At 41.8% G+C, this 26,794-nt stretch overlaps 1 protein-coding gene and 1 long non-coding RNA gene across 9 annotated transcripts in view; one reads left to right on the top strand and one right to left on the bottom strand.

Moving 5' to 3' along the window:
* vav3 (vav guanine nucleotide exchange factor 3) overlaps positions 1-26,794 on the bottom strand; it is a 116,383-nt gene that overhangs the window by 11,217 nt on the left and 78,372 nt on the right. For 5 of the 7 annotated variants that reach the window (XM_074621368.1, XM_074621365.1, XM_074621367.1 and 2 more), the window contains exons 16-25: positions 21,117-21,218; positions 18,726-18,817; positions 16,686-16,708; positions 15,449-15,467; positions 12,381-12,511; positions 9,518-9,583; positions 8,802-8,836; positions 7,613-7,729; positions 5,386-5,473; positions 4,646-4,775 (exon numbers count right to left, since the gene is read on the bottom strand). In XM_074621368.1, coding sequence (XP_074477469.1) covers positions 4,646-4,775; positions 5,386-5,473; positions 7,613-7,729; positions 8,802-8,836; positions 9,518-9,583; positions 12,381-12,511; positions 15,449-15,467; positions 16,686-16,708; positions 18,726-18,817; positions 21,117-21,218 — 803 coding nt within the window. Of the gene's footprint in view, positions 1-4,645; positions 4,776-5,385; positions 5,474-7,612; positions 7,730-8,801; positions 8,837-9,517; positions 9,584-12,380; positions 12,548-15,448; positions 15,468-16,685; positions 16,709-18,725; positions 18,818-21,116; positions 21,219-26,794 lie in introns of all 7 variants that reach the window. The other 2 variants (XM_074621369.1, XM_074621371.1) reach the window with 1 other exon arrangement.
* LOC141759369 (uncharacterized) lies at positions 1,163-5,023 on the top strand. Of its 2 annotated transcripts, none has more exons than XR_012592105.1 (3): positions 1,163-2,404; positions 2,577-3,199; positions 4,140-5,023. It is a non-coding gene; the product is annotated as an uncharacterized LOC141759369 (long non-coding RNA). The 2 variants fall into 2 exon arrangements; XR_012592104.1 differs by having other exon boundaries at positions 1,163-2,411.

The raw sequence follows: 26,794 nt of genomic DNA, 5'->3' as shown, positions 1-26,794 counted from the left end.
AGATGCAAAATGACTACGAGGAAATGCAAAACAACTACAAAGATGTAGGGAGGCCTTTCACATGTCACTGTCCAGGAGCCCATTGTCTCATAATCCGTCCATGGCTATAGGCTATATGGAGTTACAAATAGCAGCTATTAATTGGTATATTTAATTTGAGAATATTTAAAGTTGTTTATTTTTACATTAATGTATTACACTGAATAAACCATGTTAATTATTAATAATGTACAGTTTACTACTCTGCAAAGAACCTGGGCTCTGAATCTGAGTCGTAACACATTTTTTATTTCTGCCACTGGGAATATGAAATCTAATCCCCAATATGGCAGATGAACGCCCAAACTTTATGAAAAATGTGCCGCTCCCAACAATACTGCTGGCAAGTTAACTGGCCTGGGTTATTGATATGCTGTAAGGAGAGCAGAGCTCCAGCGGTTTTTAAAATGAATACTAATCAGCACACTGAGAGACAGCTCAGCAACCCCTAATGGTGTCTAGGTACGAGCAATATGAAGAGGGATCACCCTCCACTTCAAACAGCCACCAAAACACCAGCTGCATTTTACATGCTTCATTTTTGCACAATCTGATTTGTGGAACACACTGGAATACACAATGTGGGCTGGTTGACTAATAGAGGAGACCACACACATACACACGCATCCTATCATTTCACAAGAGAGTGAGGACGAGCTAAAATCCAATCAGCAGCCCAGAGTCCCACACACGCTGTCAGCTGAGATTGTTCCATGGACACATATTAATTTTTGGGTTAACAGTGTTGCTGCTGTAGTTGGCGTATTGGTTAAAAAACAACTATCAATCAATCAGTTTTGCCTTCTGCAAAGCTGTCCAAAAAACATAAAACAAAGCATGAACATTAATTAGCAGTCTTCCAGCAGTGCTTCGAGGAGGATGGAAATCAAAACAAAAGAGTCATTTAGACGTGGAAGAGAGAAAATGAAGTGTGCACGACAGGAGGAGGCTGCCTACAAGATAGAAGACCACACCGGAGCAAAACTAATTTGGATTGAAGCTGTCTCGACTTGTGTTTTGAAGCGGAGTTTGAACAACAGGCCTCCTCTAGAACAACCAAACAGCTCTGTACAATCTGTTCACATTTCTCCTGCTTGGAACGCGATCGTCAGCAAGCCGGGACTTTTTTTTTCTTTTTTTCCCATTGCACGCGGTGGCAAACGGGGTTCAAATGAAATCCCATTTTGCCACTGATTGCGATAAGTCATACAGTTTCCATTAACCAACTGATGGGCAATGTTGCTTTGCCCGGCTCACACACTGTTTAATACCTTTTTCTTCTGGCATTGCTTGAAACATTCAGCTTGTGTGGGGTGATCATGGGTGCTTTACAGGGCGAACAACACTTTCAACTTCAGTGTTTAACCCTCTCTTGATGGTTTTCAAACTTATTCCCACTCGGCGTTATCAGACAAGCCAATAAAACAAAGTATAATAGTGATTTTATACAGAATTTCTTTTCCAAAAATAAACTCTAGTCTTTGTACTCGTTAAAAAACAATTTTCATCACCAAACTACACTAGAAAAACTATAGTTTTTGTCACAGCAATGTCCACATTCACTCCTGAGTTGGCACTTTGACAGTGCTGTGCTGTTTTATGTGTTGCTTCACTTCAAACCCCAAAATCATCTCATTAAAATCCCGGTTCAAAGTTACACACCCTACATCTGTTACATTCCAAGTCGGAGAGGAAAAACATCTCGCTGGATGTCGTGTTCTCTCTCATTCAGCCCTGATAAATAACATCTCCAACACCTGAATGCTGAGAGGAATCAGGTTAGTAAGGGTAATGACTGACAAAGCAGCAGCTGCATGCATAAATAATCATCGGTGCGGTTTTGCTCCTCGGAAAAAAAAGTTGGTGACAACAGCTGCTTTGTCTTGAGGTGTTGCCAGAACAAACAGCTCATTATTACACAGGTAAGAAATATCAAACAGCTCAAATCTTCACCCCGACGACTGCCAGACAGCACACCACAACATTCACAAAGACAAAAACTTCTTGAGGCGCGGTTGCTAACAAATTTAGGGCTGTCTGAAGTTTAAAATGATGCTTGCAGCAGTTGACGGCTGAAATATAACAATCTGCTGGTGAGCTTCACTTTCAATATCACAACACTTGTCAGGGAAAAGTTAATTGATTGATGATTGATGGTTTAAACTAGGGATGCTAATTTTGAAAATGTTTTATTAACCGATAACCGACCCTCGTTAACCGATTATTAACCGTTAACCGACAAGATTTGTGTCTCGCATGCAGCGGTGCGCCAGCTGCAGTGTATGAGCAAAACAGACAACTGAGTCCCCAGTTCACTATCAGGAGAGCTACTGTAGTAGCCACGGTGCTGCGTTCACTGTCTCCAGTTCACCGTCCGGGAGCGTTAGAAGCCAACTTTTTATGTTGGCCCATGTCCGATCCGCTAACATGGAGGGAGTGGGCTTTATGACCTATACTGCAACCAACCACCAGGGGGCGATCCAGATGTTTTGGCTTCACTTTTGGGGCGCTGTCATGTTGTCCATCTTTATATACAGTCTACGGATTAAATCACTCTATACTAACTATTAATGGATGATATTATCTTTTGACTTTCCTGTAACACCCACTAGGTAAATAAGACTACATCTCAGATTATAAATGGTCTTGACGTTAACTCATTGAAGGCTCTACCGGATTATCTCTCTCTTCTGAAACTCAAATCGATTTGATCTTCAGTAAACGTCCAGAGAGTATCAAAACTAATAACATGCTCAGTGGATTCTCCAACCTCCATTTGACAGTTCGGTCAAAAACAATTAACGTCAGACCGGACTGTTTTTAACAACAAATAGCTACCTGGCTCTTTTAAGGCTGGGAAGATGCTGCCAAGTGAATTAAAGCAGTGTTTGTGAGAGGATGATAGATAAAGAAAACAGAACAGGAGACTGGAGTAGTGGTTTGGAGGAATCAGCAGAGCCGGTGACAGCAGCATGTTGCAGGTTGAAACAAAAACTATCGACAATAAAAAGGAGCATGAATGATCAGCGGAGTGGCGTTGTCAGATCACACAGACTGCTCTACTGACTTAAATATCTTACAAGTCTGCGACGTTTCTCTCAGCTTCATAAGTGTAGAGGATTTGCTGCTTTTCTCAGTTTTATATGATGTTGACACCCAGGTATTTAAAAGTGTCCACCCTCTCCACCGCTGTGCCGTTGATGGTGACTGGGGGGGTGAGTGCAACCCCTCCCCTCCTGTAATCCACGATGACCTCCTTGGTCTTTGAGATGTTCAGGGAGAGGTGGTTGTTCTGACACTACTGTTCCAATGTGGTCACCTCCTCCCTGTGGGCCATCTCGTCGCCCTGGGAGATCAACCTGCTGTGTCTTCCGCGAACTTCACGGTGGTGTTTGAATTCCCTTGTTGCCACACAGTCGTGGGTGTAGAGGGAGTACAGGTGGGGGCTGAGAACACAGCCCTGTGGCGCTCCCGTGCTGAGAGTCAGTGAAGAGGATGTGAGGTTGTCCATTCTCACCACCTGGGGGGCGTTTCGTCAGAAAGTCCAGGATCCAGTCACACAGTGGTGTGTTCAGGCCCAGATCCTTTAGCTTAGTGACGAGCTTGGAGAGCACTATGGTGTGTAGTAGTCCACGAACAGCATCCTCACATAGGTGTCCCTTCCTTCCAGGTGGGAGAGGGCGGTGTGTAGGACGTGGGCGATGGCGTCCTCTGTGCCTCTGTTTGGGCAGTATGTGGGATGGGGATGATGGTGGTGGATTTGAAGCAGGTGGAGACAGTCCGGAGAGAGAGCGACAAGTTGAAAATTGTATTGGGAACAGGTGTGGGGAGCCACACACATGGAGCTGATCTCCTCATCAGGGGAGAATTAAGGAGTGAGCAGAGTCTATTTTAGTGTGGCATGCTGTGAGTGAGGGCTCCCTTGATCTCCAGGTTTAACTTTGGTTATTTGTTGAACCTGTAAGTCGGCTAGCGGCCCGGCTAAGCTAGTTGTTTTGTTGTTTTGGTGGGACTTTGAATGAGAGTAAATAAAACCCCTTTTTGACCACTAATCTGTCTCTGATTGCGCCCTTCCACTATTTTCCCTGTCCTCCGCCCAGTCCTGTTACACAGTCTTTAGCCATAGCCGAATGAAGATACCAGAAACTTAAAAATACCTTCTGAATGTAAACATTACGTCATGTGTTTATTAGAGTACTTCATTGTGCATGAGATACAAACAGAAGTGGGACCGGCTCAATAAAAACATTGCTCCATAGCGCTACTAACTGTGAAAAACTCGCCAGAATGCCTTTAATGGCCGCAAGTCAAACGAATGCCCAGTTTGTAATTTAGCTCCTGTCCAAGGAGATGATCTTTAGCATGAAAATCATTATGTAACATAAAATATCAGAATCTGAAGTGCTACGTATCATCAGCTCAAAATATACAAATACTGATTCCTCTATTAAACTTTAAATATCTGCACTGAAGTTTCTCTTTAATCCTTTGTTAGTAGTTTTGACATTGTTTGACATTGTTGCATTATCAGTTGCTACCATTACTGCATTAAAGTGTTTCAGTGGTGGACAGTTTCTATTCAGAGTGGCTCTTCAGATCTACTCACTGTTGCTCCCCGACCGGTTGTGGCGGTGCATAGCAGCGTTCTCCGTTTCCCGGTACGGAAACTTCAGTGTTGTGTCCAGACTCCTAAAACCTTCTCTCAAGGAGTGGTGTTTGTAGTACTCAATCAGCTCCTGGAACGCACACACAGACACAACAAATATACATAAAGATAAGTAAGTAAACTAATAGATATGCAGTCATTTGCATTCGTGTTTACTACATGTCACATTTATTGTGAAAATCAGTTTGTAAAACAAGATGAATCACCCATGTTTGCGTTTTTCCAGCTCTTACGACGACAGAAACATATGTAGCATTTACATATCTGTCAAATCATGAAGCGTCTGCTTGAAAACTGAATCTTATTATTGCCACTATTGCTTTTAACCTGCTGTAGATGTCAAATAGCCAACTAATACTGGACAGCATTTTTGAACAGGGTTTCTGCCTCTATAAAATGCAGTGAAATTACAAAAAACATTACACTCCAAAACCTGATATTAGCAAATCTGAGAAAATACAATGATGACACAAAGAAAAGAGCCTTTCCAATATGCACTGGACTTATCTATAATACTGAAGCCCTCCGGCCAGTATAAACACGTCTCTAATCACGGCTATTTTTGTGCACACTGCTAAAATAAAATTCACTTTCTGACACTTCATTAAGCGTGCACAATGATTTATTTATGAATTGCAGTGGTGGAATTTAAAAAATAAAAAGAGGCTGAAAGAACTCACTAATATGCTCCTGAACTTCTTGTTCTCTGCGATGTGGAAGCAGCCCTCCTTGGTCAGGATCTTTATGTGCTTCACGTCGTTGTTGTACCTGTGGGCCATTGAATAAGTTATGAGTCTAATTTCCGTCTCTGATCACCGCCATCGATCGGTGGCCCGCCCCTGGCCCCTGTGGGGTGCGCGGCCGTCGCTGTAATGCATAGTTTCCCAAAGGTCTGTGACACATGAATGATGGGTGGTCAGGAAAAAATGTGTGTGTAACCGCTCCCCCCCCCCCCCACACCCACCCACCCACGTACATGTGTTGGCATTAACAGGGTGGCTGATGGGACTCTGAGGCTGGAGGAGTAAAAGCTGTGGTCGGGGTGTGCAGAAATCTAGGATGCCATGAGAATTTCATAGTGATGCTTTATAAGTAATTATTCAACTGATAAAGGGCCGACTGCATCAATCTGCTTGTTCCCTATTTCTAAAGTTTGGAAATTGTAAGCTTGAACTTGTGGAAAACGTACTTAAACCTACTTGCATAAACTACTTTTAGAAAGGACCTAAGGATAATTAGAACCAATTCCAAATTGCGATCGACCCAAACGCACCCGACTGTTAATTACTGTTTAGAAGCCTTGAGATCGGCATTTTGGCCGTCGCCATCTTGGTTAATTGCAACCAGAAGTGACACGAGAGGGTGGAGCTAAGTACAACCGAACGCAAAATGAGAAAATTTTAAGCGACCCAAAATGTTATAATTAACTTTCATGAACTGAAAACCCACTGTGAAAGGGTTAAAGCTCTAAGACGAAAACACGGACAACTCCCAGACCGGACAACGCCATGGTAGCGACTTGTCAATCACAAGATAGCCACGCCCTAAAGCATCCCCTGCTTTATGGTCTATTTGACTCTAAATGGGACCATAATTTACTAAATGAACATCATGCTGTATTGAAGAAGACTTGAAACTAGTGATTGAGACCATAAACTCATGTTCACAATGTTTACTGAGGTAATAAATCAAGTGAGAAGTAGGCTCATTTTCTCATAGACTTCTATACAATCAGACTTCTTTTTGCAACCAGAGGAGTCGCCCCCTGCTGGCTATTAGAAATAATGCAGGTTTAAGGCACTTCCACATTGGCTTCACTTTTCAGAGCCGGAGTTGCCCAGTGATTTCAAATCTTTGTTAGAGATTTAAGGAGCCAGATCTACTCTACTATGGATGGCCAGAACTATCCAGGAAGCTGCCTTTAGAGTTAAGAGCTTAATTCATACAGAACGGAGGTCTCTCTTGGCTATTCTAACACACAATCATCACAAATGCTCCACCGGCTCTACTCTGAGAAACAGAGAATGAAGGAGAGGACGTTTTAATAACCTTGAACAGTCTCACAGCTGTTCCCTGCTCTGTTCAGACCGCCGCGTCTGAGCACACGAGCAATTAAGACTTCAGCGTAGAAGAAGGCACTGAAAGCGCTCCATTCTCCAGAAAAGAAAAAGATGCTAAAAAAAAGTTACACGAATTTAAAGGAATGTTTCCGTCGCTCACTGGCAAAGTGTTCTTTTCCCTGCCTGCGTTTTCACTGAAGCTATTTATCTTATGCATAGAGATGAGTTACAAACAACACTAGCACCCCAAGCTTCTGAAATGTGCTTTGTTAATTTCTCATTACCGAGATTAACATGGCTGTGTGACTCTAATTATAAACTAATATGATTGTTTTTGTGGATTTTGAGGTCAAACCATGATGAATACTGCTACGTGCCTTAACTCCCTTAGATCCTGCTCCATGATTAGCATCTGGTTTGGTCAGTTTCACATACATCACTGTGGTTAACCGCAGACTCAAAGCACATCCCCCTGCAGAGGAACTATAAATGGGTCCATCAAATTGTGTTGTATAGCCGGGAGTTACGTCTGGTCAATACTGTGGTTTGGCTAAAGGCAGCCAGAGCAGCCGAGAGTGAAGAGAAACAATAAAATCTGATGATTGCTGATAGCTGGACCCGAGACAAGCCCATAGTTATTACTCAATAAAATGTGTACGTTTGTTGTCACTACTTACATTTGTGTCATTAAACACATATTACCTGTAAAGAGCACTCCTATTATGAGTACAAATAGTGTATCATTTTCATTCCTGATAATATCATCATTAAATCCAAGGTTGTAATCAGAGGTGGTGACACTGACACTGTCTGTATATGAATGACTTGATAGGAATGTCAGACGTACTTTATACTGATGGCGTACTCTGTGTATTCTCTGCTGCGATGGCGGACCAGGTAGGTGCTGTTGACCCGGTTGATGAGTTCTGCCTCTGCCTGGAGCCGCTCCATGGGCCCCGCGAACCTACAGCACAACGGCCAAAAAGAAAAGACGTCACTGACTGTTTGCGTACTGTTAATTTACTGTGTATTGTCCTTTACTGTACAATCTGTGTGGCAGCTGTTTAATTTGCTCACACTTCCGGGTCAGAGCTGCATAGTGTAACTGCTTTGATTTGTGTGTGGAATTCAAATAAATTTATATTTTGTCATTATCTGAGCCAAATGACCTATTACTAAGACTGTCAATCGAATCTAAAAATATATCTAAAATATTTCATCGCGGTGATTGTCCATGATTAATCATGATTAATTTATCAGACATTCTTTATCTGTTCAAAATGTACCTTAAAGGGAGATTTGTCAAGTATTTAATACTCTTATCAACATGGGAGTGGGCAAATATGCTGCTTTATGCAAATGTATGTATATATTTATTATTGGAAATCAATTAACAACACAAAACAATGACAGATATTGTCCAGAAACCCTCACAGGTACTGCATTTAGCATAACAAATATGCTCAAATCATAACATGGCAATCTGCAGCCCAACAGGCAACAACAGCTGTCAGTGTGTCAGTGTGCTGACTTGACTATGACTTGCCCCAAAACTGCATGTGATTATTAGAAAGTGGGCATGTCTGTAAAGGGGAGACTCGTGGGTACCCATAGAACCCATTTACATTCACATATCTTGAGGTCAGAGGTCAAGGGACCCCTTTGATAATGGCCATGCCAGTTTTTCCTCGCCAAAATTTAGCGTAAGTTTGGAGTGTTATTTAGCCTCTTTTGCGACAATGACATGGTTGGTACCAATGGATAACTTAGGTTTTGTAGTTTCATATGATGCCAGTGTCTTTTTCACTAGAGCGATTACGTTAAAGCGCAATTAGTGGCGTTAAAACAAATTTGTGTTAACGCGTTATTATCCCATTAACTTTGACAGCCCTACTTATTACTTATCAGCCTGTACTGTAGCTGTTTTGTGTGATCTGATCTTCCCTACATCAGGACGATGCTTTTCAGCATGAGTAAAGACTTTAACCCTCTTTGTGTAACCCGTTCAGACAGAGGCGGCTGTTTTGTGAACATACCAAGCTTGAGAGGAGTAATCGACGGGCTTCGGGACCTGGAGCAAAGAGCAAAAGTGGACAAGTGTTGTTGTTATTTTCATGAAGCTTGAACTCATATAACCTAAAAACAACGTACAGTACACCACAACAGTAAAGTACTTGGTGCCAGTTCCACAGTAAGCTGATGTTTTTCCTTCCATAAAACACAATACAACCCCCAATAAAACAGCTTAATGCTCTTATCTTTACAGAAGCGTAGATAAAAACAGTGATAAGAGTTTATCTGCAGGACGGCTCGTACTCCTGAAGCAGCTGGACATAGTGTGAATTTCAGTTTATCGGACGGAACATGACAATCCAGCGGTGGGGAGATTTATAGAAGGGAGGACGAAAACAAGCAATTTAAGTCAGTGAAGCCAATACACACCATGATTCCTCCCGAACAGCTTTCCAGTTCAGTTTGCACAATATAAAGTATTGCTCGTTGCTTATAAGACATTGTTTTCTTCTTTGCCTCTTATTGATGAAGTGAATTAGACAGTAAACCACTTTTGTGCTCAGAACATGAAAACCCTGTGGGCTGTTTTTCTTCTCGTGCCAGGTAAAATAGCTTACCTCCCCTCACAAATCCCCAACCACCCTCACATCACTGGCCTGCTAGTAAGCACATGTAGCCAAACAAGAGCTGCTACAACAGGCCCTAATGTAGCCGTGGACTAGAAGGAAATGCTGCTTACGCATGGACAAGGCTTCACAGCGTCGCTTGGAAAGAAGCCAACCTCTTTCGTCGTCATGATTTTGCCCTGAAACCACAGAGAGATAATTGTGTTATGTGCATCTGGCTGACTCCGTCTCCATTATTCAGAAACAATTAGCTTGCAACACAGAGCAGTGTAAATTTACAGCCCCAGTTAACTATTGTTGAAATAATGGCTGGCAGGAAGAGGGAAAGAGGAAGAGTTCCTTATTCCTCCCGTGGCGATGTCTCTTTAAGCTCAGTGCCTTGATTTATCAACACAGTCCGTATAAATAGGGAGGCCGTAGTGCAGTTATCGTCTCCTGACTGGCTCAGGCGCTGTGGGAAGATGATGCTGCTTTTTGTTCTGTGCACTGACAAAATATTTATATGGGACAATAATACAGTCATGGATTCCACAGCTGAAATGAAAACTGAGGCTCAAAAATGATGTATATGCATATTGCTGTTACACTTCTCAATTGAGCCGGAGTAAACACACAGGAACCTGCAGCATGCACGCCGTGTTTGTCTCTCTACACTCAGAGTACATCTGTTGTTGCTAATTTACCGCTGTCATATCTTCGCTTTACATGGTCTACATCCATAATTACTTTTCCTACACCACACATGAATTCTGCCATTTCATATGTCCAAATTTGAATGCAAAGCAAACGTTTCCCTTTGCTGGATGTGTAATTAAGCATTATGTAAAATGCTTGTTTTTTTTTATTTTGTTTTTATCTCCGGTCTTGCACAAGTCCAGTTTTGCAAATCCCAACGCCACACCTGCAAAGCTCGACAGTTACTGGACACTCAGTTATCTCTAAATCAATTCCAGTGTTAAGGTTTAATAATTGACCCTGTTAACTGCATGTATTAGGAGACCTGGATACAGCACCACCAGACTGCCAATTTGTCCCAATTATTACTCTGTTATGAATTTTTAATAGATTTTTAAAGTTAATTATTAAATTTTTGTACAGCTCTTTTGCCAGCACTTTAAATGTAGCCAATTGGACATTAAATAGGACCTATTATGCTCATTTTCAGGTGCTTTCTTGTATTTTGGGTTTATATTAGAACTTGTTTACATGCTTTAATGTTCAAAAAACGCTTTATTTTTCTCATGCCGGCTGTGTTGCAGCACCTCTTTTCATCCTCTGTCTGAAACACTCTGTTTGAGCACCCCCCCCTTAAAAGTCTTCTTTGATTGGTCAGCTGGCCCACACAGTTGTGATTGGTCAACCAAATCAAACTCTTCGGACTCCTCTGCAGCTCCGCTCTAACTAGCTTTGTTTGAGGGCGTGCCAAACTAGCTGCTAGGCAGGTATTATGCAAATGTGTTACTTAGTGACATCATCACGTTACAGAAAAAAAAGGTAGGACTTCAAGCGAGGAGTAACTCTCTTTGGCGTTTGCTTTGTAACTTTGCAGACCTTTTACATGCATTAAAAACGATATAACTCACTAAAGGAAAGGGAATAAGCACAAAAGCATGATAGATCCTCTTTAAATACATAAATTATGCTTTTTGCAAATATGAAGAGAACTTTAAATGTAATATTTTGTTTATGTTTACTGTATAGTTTGCAGAACTATGACCACGGCAGCAGCTGCAGCACCAATAGGCTATATATACGCTGCCTGTTCACTGTCAGACTGTTTTCATTTGAAAATGTGATTTTGATGTTTTCAGGGATTCTAGGGGTTAATTAGGGGGTCCGAGACCACCCACACTTTGCACTCCGGGATGTTACATCACAGAGAATCATGAAAGAGGGATAGATTGGTGTGTTTTCAGACAGACATAATCTGAGAGGCACAAGTAGCACACTACCAGCTAAGCCTGTTTTGATGGTTTTGCGGCCGTGGCCCGTCACATCCCTGCTGCCACCTCAGGACATTTTATCAGTCCTTGTGGAAAGCCTCGCTTTCTGCTGCATCCTCGCTAACAGTGTGATCATGATTATAGCTGGTACCGCTGACAGAGTAAACAGATGGCTGCTGTTGAATGAAATTAAATTACAATGATCGATTCCATTTCTTTCACGCATCCCCAGAACAGAAATGATTACGGTGTGCCGGCTATGAGGTGATGGATATTGAATGTTTGCTGACTGTGGGGCTGTAGCGGCCTCCAGTTAAGCTTCTACACAGGGTTAATTGAATTCTTTATCTGTTTCATCTGTTTTGTATTAAGTGTTATGAGACTGGTCGGTTTCCTCATTACATGTCTGATTATAATACAATAGCACAGTTTATGTCGATACAATGTCATTTTCAGGCCTCAGGGAAGATCTCATTATAATTATTATGATGACTTTGATTCAGCCTTTGAAAGCATCACATTTCCAAGAAACGGCTCATCTTTCCTCCTTCCAGTGAGGTTAAAATCACATGTTGTCATATGACAGTAATGGCTTGTATAAAACAAACAAACATTTTCTAGCGTGTGTGAGTTTTACTTCCTTATAAGAAGTGCTCTTTTGATCTGAGGGTGTAAACACATTTCTAAGAATTGTTTTTCACATGCAGCTTGTTTGCAAGAACAAACCGAACTACCTGTGCTATCTTTAGCCAGAAATACTGGAATGCTGTTTTGACTACAGGTTTAAAATGTCCAGCTTACAGTCTGATGTCTACATGAACATATCTTTAACTGATGGGGAAGTTGATACACAGGACATTAGCACAAAATCCATTTAATAAAAAGTGGACCAGATCTGACTCATAATAAAAAGGCAGTATGAGGTCAGTGCGAGGGTTAGATGGTCTGACAGTGGAGGAAATGAGAGATTTAAATACAGTAGGTCCATTTTTTTACTGTTGTAAAATATGTGATTAAGGGTGTGACCTCTGACCTGCCACCAGGGGCTGTGAAGGTCGGCGCAGATTAATTCGATGATGTCACCCGTCTGGATGCTGAGCGCCGGGCCAGACGTGGGGCACGGCGTGCCAAAGTAGTTCCTGATTACCAGCATCTTGGGCAGACCTGCAAGAGGGACACGGTCAGTTCCTGCAGACTGTTCTGCGCTTCAAACAAATCTGCCTCGTCAATATTCACTGTACCAAAAAACAAAAACAAAAAACGTTTTCCTTTTATGAATTTACAATTTTGATCCTTATTTTCTACACAGGGTTAATTGGATGATGTTATTGGATGATGAATGCATGATGAATGCATGGCTGCATATGAGACCGTCTACGTGTGTGTATAAGCATGCATGTACTATACTGAATGACCTCAGGTCTAAAAGGGCATGTTTGCCATTCTAAAAGTGCGTCTTCTTTGCTCCACTAAACTATTCATGGCCCCGTTATAGGTGGTAATGAGAGGGGAGTAGACATGTGTACACACACATACTCACTCAAACACACCCCTTGTCACCAGTGTACTGCCCTTGCAAATCATTTGGACCCATTATCATATTACAGATATGCACTCTGGTGCGTGGCTGCTTATCAGGCTCGTAGATAAAAGATAAGCAGGAGTGACGCCGTTTACTGCAGCACCATGTATTCTGGCCTCCCGGGGGGAATTTACGAGGAAAATTCAATCAAAGTCAACATTTTTTTTCCATTATTGAGATTTAATAAGAACTACTCCTAATCACATTTACAATAAAGAAATAAAGGAAAATCATTCTCTTGATTTTTACTATGCTTGGTATTGTCACCATTTCCCTCTTTTTTCTTGTCTACATTCAAGTATGCATAACTTACCAAACACTAATTGAAGCATACTACTTCACAGGTAATATATTACATAGTAGTAAGGGTTTGCACTGGCACTTTAAAGAAGTGCATTTTAATCAGGCTGAATTTGTTTGTTGAAATGACCTCAGTCAGCACTATTTGATTGTGCACAACGGCCAACTCTGATCCCATCATTCACCCAGAAATCATTGAAATTGAATTATAACAACGTCTGTTATGAAGCACCCACCCATGCCAAACAAATCCCGAGCTCATATCTCATGTGGGTGAATGAAAAGTACATATCGTTCTCTGCATTGTGTGACGATAGTGTTGTGTGCAGGAATACAGTGCTAGAAGAAGAAAATTCAAGTGAGAGCATGACGAAACAAAAAGGGTAAAAGTGTAAGGCGAATAATGGAGACGTCAACAACATTGTATTGAAAGCTCATGCGTCTATATCTGGCTTTACTCCTCTTTCAGGGTCTGTTCCAGCGCTGTAGCGCCGAGGCTGGCAGCCTGACATGTGCTAGCCTGCCTGAATAGGACTTCTAAAGACACAGGGCCGTGGAGAATTGAGTCTTGGGGGCATGAATTGCATTCCTATTCGCACAAGGACAAGCCAAGTGTTAGCGCACCTTTGAAAACAGACAAAGAGAGCAGCGTCGAAATATTATGAAACGCCGAGGGCCGGGGCAATCAAATGCCTATTGATTTTAATGCGTCTTCAGTCAGAAATGATTTTCTGCAGCATAATGGATGGAGGGGTGGAAAAATGAGTGTTGAAGCCAGGTTTATGAGAGATTAAAGGCCCTCGGTGTGGTGTAAGCACACACACACATATACACACACACACAAAGGATGCTGCATGTTATTCATATTCTACTGGAGAAAGATTGAGAGACAGAAAGCCGCAGAAGGAGAGAGGCAGAAATACAATAGCTATACAGTATTTACTGCTTTTACTTCATACACCTAGTAACATTCGTTATGTTTCATTCCACTTATACTGTTTACATGAGCCTGTCATAGTCATAGATTGAGTCTCAGCTGCAATGATAATATCAGTTCATAGCTATCAGGTTACCTCTGGTACAAGGAAAAAAATTGCTTAATTATGACACCATGCCGGTGGCAATTCATGCAAACCTGATGCCAAGCCAGACAAACAACCCGATAGAGGGAAGTGTGTAGCATTTTTTCATTTGATCTTGCTTGATACTGTATGTGCAGTGGGTTGAAACCAAAAGAAAAAAAAGGACTACAGAGAAAACTGCACCTGCGGTACCACAATAACAACAGAAAGACTTCATGTTAATCCTACTGCAACATGTAAAAGGTCCAGAGCTGAAACAAATCAATTGCCAACTACTGAATTAATCACCAACTGTTTTGATAATGGATTAATCGTTTTAGTAATTTTTTTTTTAAGAAAAACAGGTCAAAATTCTCTGATTCCAGCTACTTAAATGTGAATATTTTCTGGTTTCTTTCCTCCTCTATGACAGTAAACTGAATATCTTTGAGTTGTTGACAAAACAAGACATTTAAGTACGTCATCTTCGGCTTTGGGAAACATTTTTCACTATTTTCTGGCATTTTATAGACCAAACAACGAATCAATTAATAGAAAATATACTCAACATATTGATCAACGATGAAAACAATCGTTAGTTTCAGCCTTAGTTTAGACAAAATAAGCAATGCAAAGAAGCCACCTGTGGCTCTTTGTACATGTGAGAGGCTTTTTTCACTATTTTCTAAAATGTATATTTTGAAAAAATGAATTGATTGAAAGATATCCATCAGATTAATCAATAATGAAAATAAGTTGTTAGTTGCAGCCCTAAAAATGTGTAATAGCTTAAAGTATGTTTAAGCCCATCATAATTATAACATGAAGCCAATTCGATAGTTGGGTTAAGTGAGAATCATCGAGAAAAAAAAAGACTTTCCTCGTCATTTTTTTGCAGGGAAAAAAATCAACGTTTTCAAAGCTGACATTGCTGATACTTGCAGCATGGTGACATACAGCCTTAGTGCATATCAATAGTGGATTACTGGATTACGATCCAAAATCTGCCCGTTTGTTTTAGAAGCAGCTGTCTCTCTCTCTATGCACATAAACATTGAAGAAGTTCGGAAAAAGAGAAACTACAGTGGAGGTAGAGACGTCTGTGTGCGAGGTGGGAGGATGTCTGTCTGGTGTGCTGGTGTGCTTTGAATTTCTCACCTGCATCTCGATCTTTGCCCTGAAAAAAACACACAGAGAGAGAGAGGGAGTTACACACTGAAACAGGCACAGGCAGAGTATTCATGAACACACAAATGTTTTTCTTCACAAGTTCATCCATCGGTTTCTCCATCACGAACACGCACAAAATCACTGCCTCGTGAAACTGAATATCTTAAACATCTCAAGTCATCGTGCAACTTCTACTCCCTTAGTCAATTATTAGCTATACAGCCTGTGAGGTAAATATGTTCAGACTAATGCTTCCAGTACACCTCCCCCCTACTGCTGCACACATACAATTAATATTCCAAACCAGCCTGCTGCCTCCCCCTATTCAGGCCACATGCAGCGGGCCTGGCACACTACATAACATATTAAAACCCATATCGCATGCACTGATGCCACAGGCAAACTTCTGTGTGTCCTGCCGCAGCAGGAATATTTCAAAGTTGCAGAGAGCGGTTACACTCATGTGATTTTTATGAGCAAATAGACATATTTTTTGCAGATATATTTTTGATTGATTTGTGTTTCTGACAGATTTTGTTTTTAAAATTTTGGCGAAGGTGGCAAAACTGCATGAAGCCCATGGGACATTGTACAACAACAACAACATCAACAACAACAACAATACAACACAATGTGTTCATGCATAATTTTGTGTGCGTTGCATCAGAGCAGTTGGTCCAAAAGTTTCTGCTGTTTCAAAAAAGTTTGGATCTTGCATTTTGAATTTGTGTTTTCTGCTCAAAGAATACTTCTCATTACGATACAGAACCTGACGGCAGAAATAAAATCAGAGCGATATAGGAACGCTTGATAATTTCACCCAAATTTTGTGTTATGCTGACGACATGGGATCGTTTTTGCCTAAAAATCTTACCTGCATAATGCAGTTTTAGCTACAGTTATTTGCATAATTGTCTAATTTCCTACTTGTGGATACTTTTTGAGCATTGTAGCTGTGAAGCACACAGCAGTTTCAGAAACAGCAGAGGCAACTCAGGTTTAAAAATCTGCACAAAAAAAAAAACATTTCTGGCGTCAGGAAAGGCTTCAGCAAGTGAAGTCAATTGGAGTCTCCTTGGCAAATAGCTGCAGGAGGGAGCAGTCTTCAAAGTGCAGCAAAGCTTTTGGAGAGGAGGCGAACGGCAGACAGTACACACATCAACACGGACACACACACACACGCACGGCACGGCACACAGCAGCAGCAGCAGCGGCAGCAGCTCACCTGAGTTCCGACGGAGCCGGGATCTGAAAGAAGTTTGAGAACAGGCATAGTGAATGACGGGTTAGCAGGTGCACGCAAACACTTGCACACACTCATCGGCACAAGGCAACACTCCCTCATTAGTGGAGAAGGCGGACGCTTCGTGTCTGACCGCGGTTCGCTTTGTTTTGCTGCGCTGCCACTACCTGACAGCCGGGATAGAGGAGGTAACGAGGCGGGGGGTGGAGAGGGAGGAGGAGGGTTGGGGGTTGAGGGGGGGGCAGACCTGAGGTTTTTGCTCCACCAGTTTCTTTCATTGGCTCCCTGAGGGACGGGTTACACCCCCTAGACACACACCAACACACACCTTTACACACACACACACACACTCGTGCTCCTCTACCTGTACAAACAGCAATTACATAAACACACACATGCCTTCACACACACTCACACACACACAGACACTATAGCAGGCAGAAAGCCACACATATATGCACTGTACCTACAGTACACATACACACACACACACATTTCTGTCAGCAGGGCCTGTTGTTCCTCACGTGAACTTTGACCTGTTGCGCAAACACCTGGCGAGGCAGCTGATAACAGAGACACATTCAGGTAAACAATGGCTTATCTCTGACACACACACACACACACACACACAGTGATGCTGTGATTGTGCAGCCCTGCTTGTGCAGACGTTGTGCGGTGGCTTTCGGAGCATTAGAGCGAAAAAAGTTGTGGCAGCAAAAAAATGTTGCAACCAACAAATTAAAATGCCTCCCATCACTATGAGAAGTTTTTTTTGTACTTCTACTTTTAGGAGACTTCTTAAAAAACTTTTTCTTTAGTATCTTACTACACATTTCCCTGTACCAGCAGAGGGGTGGGGACACGGAGTGGAGTAATGAGAGGGGGAATTCAAACCGACATCCCAGTCTTCACCGTGCTCTCCCGCCGCCGGTGTCGCCCAAATCTACTCAGGTACACTCTGTGCCCAGGTGGGCCTGGCAGCAGTGGCGTTATTGCCTCTGCGACCTGCTGGCCCAGTGACAGAAGCCGGGTCCAACAGGAGCTGGCAGCTTGCCACGGGGAATACAGACAAACACACGGCATTTGTTGACACGCAGCGTTACGGGGTTGTAACAGCAAAAACCTGCGTGGTTTTAAAAAAAACATTGTGTGCAGAGTTTGGCCGCCGTGAGAACACAAGCATGCACTTTCAAGACCTAAAAGAAGTTCCACAAACAAAAAGTGCGAATTTTCACCTCTTCACACTCTCTCTCTCTCTCACACACACACACACACACACACACACACACACACACACACACACACACACACACACACACACACACACACACACACACACAGAGGACATGCTAAGCTGGTTTCTGAAGGCCTTCTTTTCATTCCGCATGTCTGAAGTTTTCCCACCATTACTTTCAGAGCTGTCAGTGCTCCTGCACAGGGAGCTGAGTGACAGATACACAACAGGGGCATAATAAAAAAGTCAGGAGTTTCATAAAACTCCTCAGTAAAACTACTATTAAGCTTTTGGGGATCGGTGCAATGATACACAGTGACATTGCCTTTAAGGTGCTCTGAAGTGTCAAAACCACCCAGGGAAGCGGGGGGGGGGGGGCTTTTGAACGAATATCTGCAATTCTGATCGAACACTTGGATGACCTTGGCTGGTAGAAATAAGGGCACTTATGAAAGTTCTTATTTATTTAGAGCAAATGACTCCCACTATTCTACTTCCCTTCCAGAATGTCACTGTGCAGCTTTTTTAGGTCACCGCGCAAACAAACTTACCCATAATTAGTCACACGAGACACTCAAACATCAGGTTTTATGTGTGTCACCTGTCACTGCTACAGTGTAAACGTGCAGTTGTTTTCACACAATTAAATTTAATGCGTCCCTTGGAATCATTTTGTTCAGTGACAAATTGCTGACTGCAGAATTATAGATGTGACTGAGATGAGGTTGAGTAATAAAGACTTTGGTTTTTATTTGCGTGAGTGTGTAAAGCAGTAGTTAGTGTGTTACCTGTTTTTCCGCAGCTGCCAAAGCGGCTCAGGCATTCTTTATGGGCGCCTAAACCACACTTGGAGCACAGGTAGCCCTGGTTAAAGATGCCCCTGCAGATAAAAACGAACAGAGAAAGGCATCACATGGATTGTTTGATAGTATACAAACAATTGTAACAGCATATCAATGCAAAGAATAGCAACTTTACTGTAATGCTTATTGTGTTTCTAGACACACTAGCGGCATGGCTCTTTGGTTGACTGAAATATCTCTACCACTATCAGATGGATCGCCATGAGTCTTTGTACAGATATTCATGGTTGCAAGATGGTGAATCCTAATGACTTTGGTGACTTCCTCTTGTGCCACTGTGATGTGGACGTTTGTGGTTTTGAGTGAAATGCCTCAACAACTATTGGACGGATCGCCATCTGGATCACAGACTGTATATAAGAAATGGACGTAGTCACCGTGACGTCACCCATTGGTTTGTGGACTACGGTTTTTGTAGCCTTGAGTTCGGCATTTTGGCTGTCGCCATCTTGTTTTTTTGCAACCAGAAGTGACACAAGAGGGTGGAGCTGAGTACAACCGAACGCTGATTAAGACATTTTTAGATGACCAAAAAGGTTAGAATTAACGTTCATGATGATTTCATCATGCTGTATTGAAGAAGATTTGAAACTAGTGATGGAGACCATAAACTCATGTTTACAATGTTTACTGAGGAAATAAATCAAGTGAGAAGTAGGCTCATTTTCTCATAGACTTCTGAGTTGCTCTTTCATTGTCAAAAAAAGTGTCACTCAGTGACAGATGTTTGCGTTTGTAGGGCTGGCCCTGCGCGGTCCAGCCAAAAAGCACCGCTGTGCTTTCTTGGTTTAGGTACAGATAATTCCTTGAGGTTTTTTCGAGGTCCTGGGCTGAATTCAAATTTAGGACACCAGACAGAACTCAACACTTTCTACCAAAGCCACAACAGGTGTGGAAGGTAGACGGTATACAGAAGTTAATTTTCACTTTAAAATATTCAAGACCAAAAGAAAACTGCATCAGTTCATATCTAATAAATATTGAAAAGAAGATATTCTTGGTGTAAATGATGTGTGCGCACACACGCTGAGCTTGAAGCAGCAACAGTGTGTAGTTCTGTTTTCATTCGCCATCTCAGAGGCCCTAATTAAAATAACATGAAAGTCTGCTTTGCTCTGCTGTCCAGCTAATTGTCTGTTTAAACTCTTTGAGAAAACTAGCATGGAGTTCACGTGCAGGTACACTATTAGATTATTTTTTGCGCAGTTCAGAACCGCGGGGTGTGTGTTGCATTGGGGGAAGAAGCCAGAGCAGTGAATTCAAACCATTAGGACGCCGCTCTTATGAAAACCTTCACAATTCTTATGAAATCACATGAAAGGAAGTCTTTTTTTCTTTTTCTTTTTTTTAGGTTATTTGCATTTCAAATTAAACCTTAAAAGAAAACTTCTACAGAACACATTCCTCATTTTTTCGAATTAACGACACAATACATCAGCAAGGCCTGTGTTCTTATATATTATCATAAAACATTAGAAGTCTTCTGAGAACCGGTAAATCTCAGATTTGTGCTGTAGATTTTATAAAATAATGCCATACGCATCTTAAAATCACAGAATAACACTTGACTTCCTTAGACTCATGAGTCATCCAGTCATGTGCTATTTGGTGCCTGTTTGATAAGAGGTTACTATTGTGTCTCTTCAAGTTGATTCTTCTACAAGCACCGCAAACAAAGAGCTCCAGCACAATAGTCCTAATGAAACAGTCCAAAGGCCCGATCGTTATGTAAAGAAGAAAAGAAAAAACTCAAGAAATAATCAAGAAAACAATGACACACTTCAGATGCTTCTCCCGACCCTCCCTGCGTTATTCTTGTTTTCCTCACATCTTATCCTGAGAAAACGTTGCTGCGCCCGGCTCTGTGTATTCACAGTGCAATAATCTTGTCCCCTTTCCCCGTCCATCGCCTTGAAGAAGTGCTGAAGTGTGACAGACATTTTTCTTTTTTTTCTATACCGTCCTCCTCGGTAGGTGAAACCACTCAGTCGTTCCCGCTGTGAGAGAGGCCGTGAGGCTGCGGTCCTCTGGGTGCCGATACCATTCAGCAAAATTCAAAAGAAACTTTGTGTAACTGAGGCACATGTGCAGAGGAAGAGACGGAGTAAAAGGAAAAGTGACGAATAGATTGTTAGGGTACACTGGAGAGGAACGGGAGGAGCGGAGGTCTTTCAAAGGAGTCCTGACAGTTGTTTGAAGGAAAAAGGGTCTGCGTCTCGTCCTCAGTCTTTATGCCTGACAATGGCCTTGAAGAGGGTTTTGTGCTGCTTCCACTGTGTGCATATGCGTGTGCGTGAATAATAACCGGCCTCTTACCTCAGCAGCATGTGGCAGGAGTTGCAGGAGGTGATCCTTTCAAAGGTGTGCATGTTGAACTCGTGGAAGTTGTTAGTGGCATTCTCAGGACGAATGTTGGATCTAAATAAGACACAGCAAACATTAGATATCGATGGGTTACGATGTCCAGAAAAGATCTATGTTTTGCATTCATGGTCATTTATATTTCTCATAAATATGTAAGTATCCATTAAGAGTAAATATGAACGCTTGAAAAAAAAGTATGTAAAAAGAAAAGATAATGTTGTTTGGTGTATTTAGTATCTAGAGTGATCTATATGTCACATGGCTCATACTACTGTAGATCACCATGTTTGGTGAGGTGAATAAAGCAAACAAAAAATCAACAGGCAGGAAATTGATAAGTAGTTTATTACAGTAAAGTACCTTTAGGTTGATTCATTTGACAAACTATAACAGATCAGAGACAAATACATATACATTGAAAATATCGAGGATAACACAATAAAGTTAAAGGATAACTTATTTCTAATGTGGTCTGACATCCATTTTTTTAAAGCGAGCTGCCAAAAAGAATCGCATTCTCGAACTACGATGTCAGAAAATCAAATCCAGAGGACAAAACGGTAAACAAAGAGCTTCAAAAGAATTATGCTAATCTACTAGTTTCTTGCATTCAAAATGCAGCGTCAGCTAAATTCGCAAGAGTTGGAGCGTCCTTGAATGCACCGCTGAGTTTTTCAATATAGTCTCTCTGCTCAGGTACCTGCCTCACTACATGATGATAATAATATAACTTGTGGTATGAAATAAAGAAAATCATTACATGATGTCTCCATATCTAGAGTTCAGGTTACACTCTGAGCTGCAGTGGGCAGAAATGGAGCAAATATGATTAAAAAATATATATTTTTATAAAACGGTCACTATATCCTGACAGAAGTGCATGACACAGGTAATGTGAAAAAAAATCATGTGCCTCTGTGTCCTCCAGTGCTCCTAATGGCATCTGCAAGATTTCACAGACCGGAGGAAAACAACCAATCAGAGCCGAGCTGGAGCCTTGCCGTCTCTGAGCAGCTGTCAGTCACTCGCAAACTCCGATCAAACGGTCAAATATGAATCAATATTCTGTTATTGTAATGCCTATTTCTTGCCTCAAATGTTTTCAGAAACATCTTGTAGTGTACTGTTTAGCTTTAAAATGAGAAAAGTTAATGACCCGGCAGCCATGTTGAGATCAGTTGAGGAAATACCAAGCACCGCCCACCAGCCGGAGCACAGCCAATAGGAACGCTCTCTCTCTGAAATGACCTGTGGTTGCCCAAAGTCTCCCGTAACAGGCTAGATTTTTTAAAGCCTGAAAACAGAGCCATGAGGAGGTGCAGAAGTCTAGTTTTCTCTCAGAACACTTGAATTACGATATGCTGAAAGGTTATTGATTTGGCCCAATGATGCAAAAAACATTCTACTACATCATACTGCAGGTTTTTATGTTGTGAATTAAACAAAAACACTTGCTTCGGATTAGGCAACAAAACCACTTAGTTAGTGTGACGCCCCTCCCCTCTGTCTTGGCCAACCTCAGCAGAGGGAGCGTTGTCAGCTTGATTGGGCTCACCTGGGCCTTCCAGGCTATAAAAGCTGCTCCATGTGCTCACTGTCTCACCTACAGCCACATCCACCTGGCAGCACCTTCTTTTGGTTCTGCACCTCCACAGCCACATTCTTTAATTTTGCTGACATTACTGCTCTACACACTCTATTGTTTATTTGAGCTAACCTTAGTTTAATAGATGATGTTTGGTTTTACGTATAACCTTGCATGGACTCCCTTTTTGTCACATTACCTGAGCCAGTTTGTAACAGTTAGGTTTAGGGGAAAAACAACATGGTTGGGCTTAAAAACTACTACGTTTGTTAAGTTAAAATGTGACTGACCGGTGTGAACACAAAACACGAACGATCAGCTGATAGTAATGTGAAAGTGAAATGTAACGCACAGGACACAAACAGCGGTGTTTTTTCTGCTCTTTAAACTACATCACCACAGTCCTAGAGCATGTTCCCTGAACGTTTACTGTCGCCGCGGATGGGTTTACATTGTAGTTAATGGCATGCCTGATGTGTCTCAGGTGCCTTGTGCGTTGGTACTGAATGCCGTGACAAAGCGTCGGTATTTGAAACTCTGGGAATGAGAACAGACTGGTACTGTTCTGTGCCCCTAAACACATCTATTACAAATAATGGAAGAGTTAAGACTAAGGCTGTCAATCGATTAAAATATCTAATCTCATGATTGTTTATAGTTAATTGCGATTAATTGCAAATTAATCACACATTTTGTATCTGTTCAAAATGTACCTTAAAGGGAGATTTGTCAAGTATTTAATACTTTTATCAACGTGGGAGTGGGCAAATATGCTGCTTTATGCAAATGTATCTATATATTTATTATTGAAAATCAATTAACAACACAAAACAATGACTAATATTGTCCAGAAACCCTCACAGGTACTGCATTTAGCATAAGAAATATGCTCAAATCATAACATGGCAGACTGCAGCCCAACAGGCAACAACAGCTGTCAGTGTGCTGACTTGACTATGACTTGCCCCAAACTGCATGTGAAGTGGGCATGTCTGTAAAGGGGAGACTCGTGGGTACCCATAGAACCCATTTACATTGACATATCTGGAGGTCAGAGGTCAAGGGACCCCTTTAAAAATGGCTGCGCCGTTTTTTCCCTCGCCAAAATTTTGTGTAACTTTGGAGCATTACTTAACCTCCTTCCTGACAAGCTAGGTTGTCATGGTTGGTACCAATAGATTCTTTAGATTTTCATATAGTTCCATGTGGTACCAGTATCTTCACTCCAGCTTCAATGTTGAGCCCACTACAACTTAAAAATCGCAAGTTGTGTTAACGCGTTAAAGAAATTAGTGACATTAAAACGAATTTGCGTCAACGCGTTATTATAACTTTGACAGTTAGGACTCAAAATCAGAACAAGCAGCCGGACCAAACGGCATAATAAACACTACTGCTACTGTAGGTTGTACTACAAGTTACAGATGAGCCCAAATGAATGAATGAAAATTAGTCTTATTACACTTTTCAAACCGCTTCGCTCTTTGATGAAAACGTGAATTTCAAAGCAAAAAAAAATAAAAAAAGGTTCACTTATAATTGCAGCCAACAAACTCTTCCAAGGCAACAGTAACATTTCACTGATACGCTTCTTTGAAGTGGGAAGGAGAGAATTGCAAATAGACAGGCAAGGTCTGCTTGAAGTGAACACACAGAAGTACGCTTGGCCCCTTGGGACATGGATGAATGTGTGTGTGTGTGTGTGTGTGTGTGTGAGAACGGAAAGAGACAGGATTTGCCCAGGTTTGCCTGCAGCATAAAGGCCTGTTTATTTCAAATTGAAGAGGTCTTTCCTTTGTTTTGCCGGTGTTACGATAGCCAGACATGATGACATTGTTGCGTAAGCGTTTCGCTTAATATGTACAGGTGCTGCTTTGCAAATAATTAGTCAAACCGAAGTGCTACAACACGCTCGCTGAGAAAATGCGAGCGAGATGGAAGAAAGTGTTCAAGAAGAAAAAGCGACCTTCAGCGGCGTCCTCTCCTCTCTGCCGGGGTCAACCAATATATCCGCTTTGCAGGGAAGATTGTTGTTAACTATAAATTGCATACCGCTGACAAGAAAGCATTTTCACTATAAAAATAATCACACTGAAAGATATTGAATATGTTGCTATGACATTACGACAAAAACTCATAAAACCCCCTGAGCTTCCTTTTTCTTCCGACTTGACTTTGAGAGGATGTCTGGCATCTTCCAGCTCCGCTATTTCTCTGAAGCTTTTAAAGATGTCCGACGCCACTTTTGTACAGTTCGCTGAGAGGTAGCCGCTTGAATTTTAAGGACTTCGTCTTCTTCTGACTTTCAAGGATGGAGCGCTCTCTCCGAGCAACAGTTTTGATTCCTCTGCTTTCTGTCCGTGGAGCGGTGTGTGTCTACCTGCCCCCTCGTGTCTGCTGAGTCTTAGTCAAGCAGCAAACAGTGGGACATAAAAGGCGGCACACGAGAAAACAACTGTTCACAGATCAGCTATTAAGCATCGCTGTGGGAGCGTGTGATTGTCTGGCAACGCCTTTCTATTCTCGCAGCTCGTTAATTCAGCCCCAAAAGTTAATCAACCAGAGCCCCCTGTTTTCTCAGTCTCAAATCACACCACGCCTCATCCTCCTAATCCTCTTCTTCACTTCCTGTTAAGGCCTGTTGCTTTGCTTTGTAGCCTGAAAATGTTCTTTCACAGATTTTTCATTTCTTTTCATCATTCTCTTTTTTTCTCAGCTTTTATTTTTGTATTTAATTGCAACCTGCTTGAAAGCCCCACTGCTCTTGAATAATTGTCACTTCTGTCACTGGCGGTTCATCCTGGGATCCAATAGCAGGTATTCCAGCTTTAGGCTAAATGAGACGCGGGCTTTTGTTCGCTGATATAGTCTGTTTTTGGAAATCTATGTCTATTCATTGTCATCCGCGTCATACACGATGGATAGGATGTGGTTCTTCTCATGAAAGAGATACATTTTAAAAAGAATAGTCAAAATCGAAGCAGCAGAGGCCGAGATATCCTGACTTTTAGAATAAAATACTTGATCCTACAATTCCCATAATGCAACTTGTGTCTGGCAAACGTTCACATTTTTATATACAGACTGTATATAAGAAGTGGACGTAGTCACCGTGACCTCACCCATTGGTTTGTGGACTGCCATTTTGAAGCCTCGAGTTCGGCATTTTGGCAGAGCTAAGTACAAACGAATGCTGAATAAGAAATTTTTCAGGTGACCAAAAAGGCTATAATTAACTTTCATGAACTGAAAACACACTGTGAAAGAGTTAAAGCTCTAAGACGAAAACACGGACAACTCCCAGACCGGACAACGCCGTGGTAACGACCTGTCAATCACAAGGTAGCCCCGCCCTAAAGCATCCCCTGTTTTATGGTCTACTTGACTCTAAATGGGACCATAATTTACTAAACAAACGTCATGTTGTATTGAAGAGGACTTGAAACTAGCAATTTAGACCATAAACTCATGTTTACAATGTTTACTGAGGTAATAAATCAAGTGAGAAGTAGGCTCATTTTCTCATAGACTTCTATACAATCAGACATATTTTTTCAACCAGAGGAGTCGCCCCCTGCTGGCTGTTGGAAAGAATGCAAGTTTAACGCACTTCGGCATTGGCTTCACTTTTCAGACCCGGATGTTGCCCACTGTTAAAATATTGCAGTCACTGGGACCAAACTGGTGTAACTGTGACAACATCACTATGACATCATTAGGTTTAGACTTTACAAAGCTTTTCCAGAGCCCCAGAGGAGATAATACAGCTGTCCTCAACTGTCTGCTATACTGCACCTGTTGTACAATTTGTAAGCACAAGACAAATTCCTGCACACGTCTCGGTCGTGATGAACGCAGCGGTTCTAATCTCATTGAATTGCAGCTTTATTTCATGGTTTGAAATGAGTGAATTGCATCCTGTCTGACTCCTGACCCCCTAATGTAGATCAACCAGCAGCTTCATACAACAATTCAGCTAACAAGCCACATCTTCACACACCTTCCTGTGCTATAAGATCTTCACTCTTCTGTTTTTTACACTCAT

The sequence above is a fragment of the Sebastes fasciatus genome, chromosome 21 (genome assembly GCF_043250625.1).
Source record: "Sebastes fasciatus isolate fSebFas1 chromosome 21, fSebFas1.pri, whole genome shotgun sequence".
NCBI lineage: Eukaryota > Metazoa > Chordata > Actinopteri > Perciformes > Sebastidae > Sebastes > Sebastes fasciatus.
This window is presented reverse-complemented; position numbering and strand designations above follow the sequence as displayed.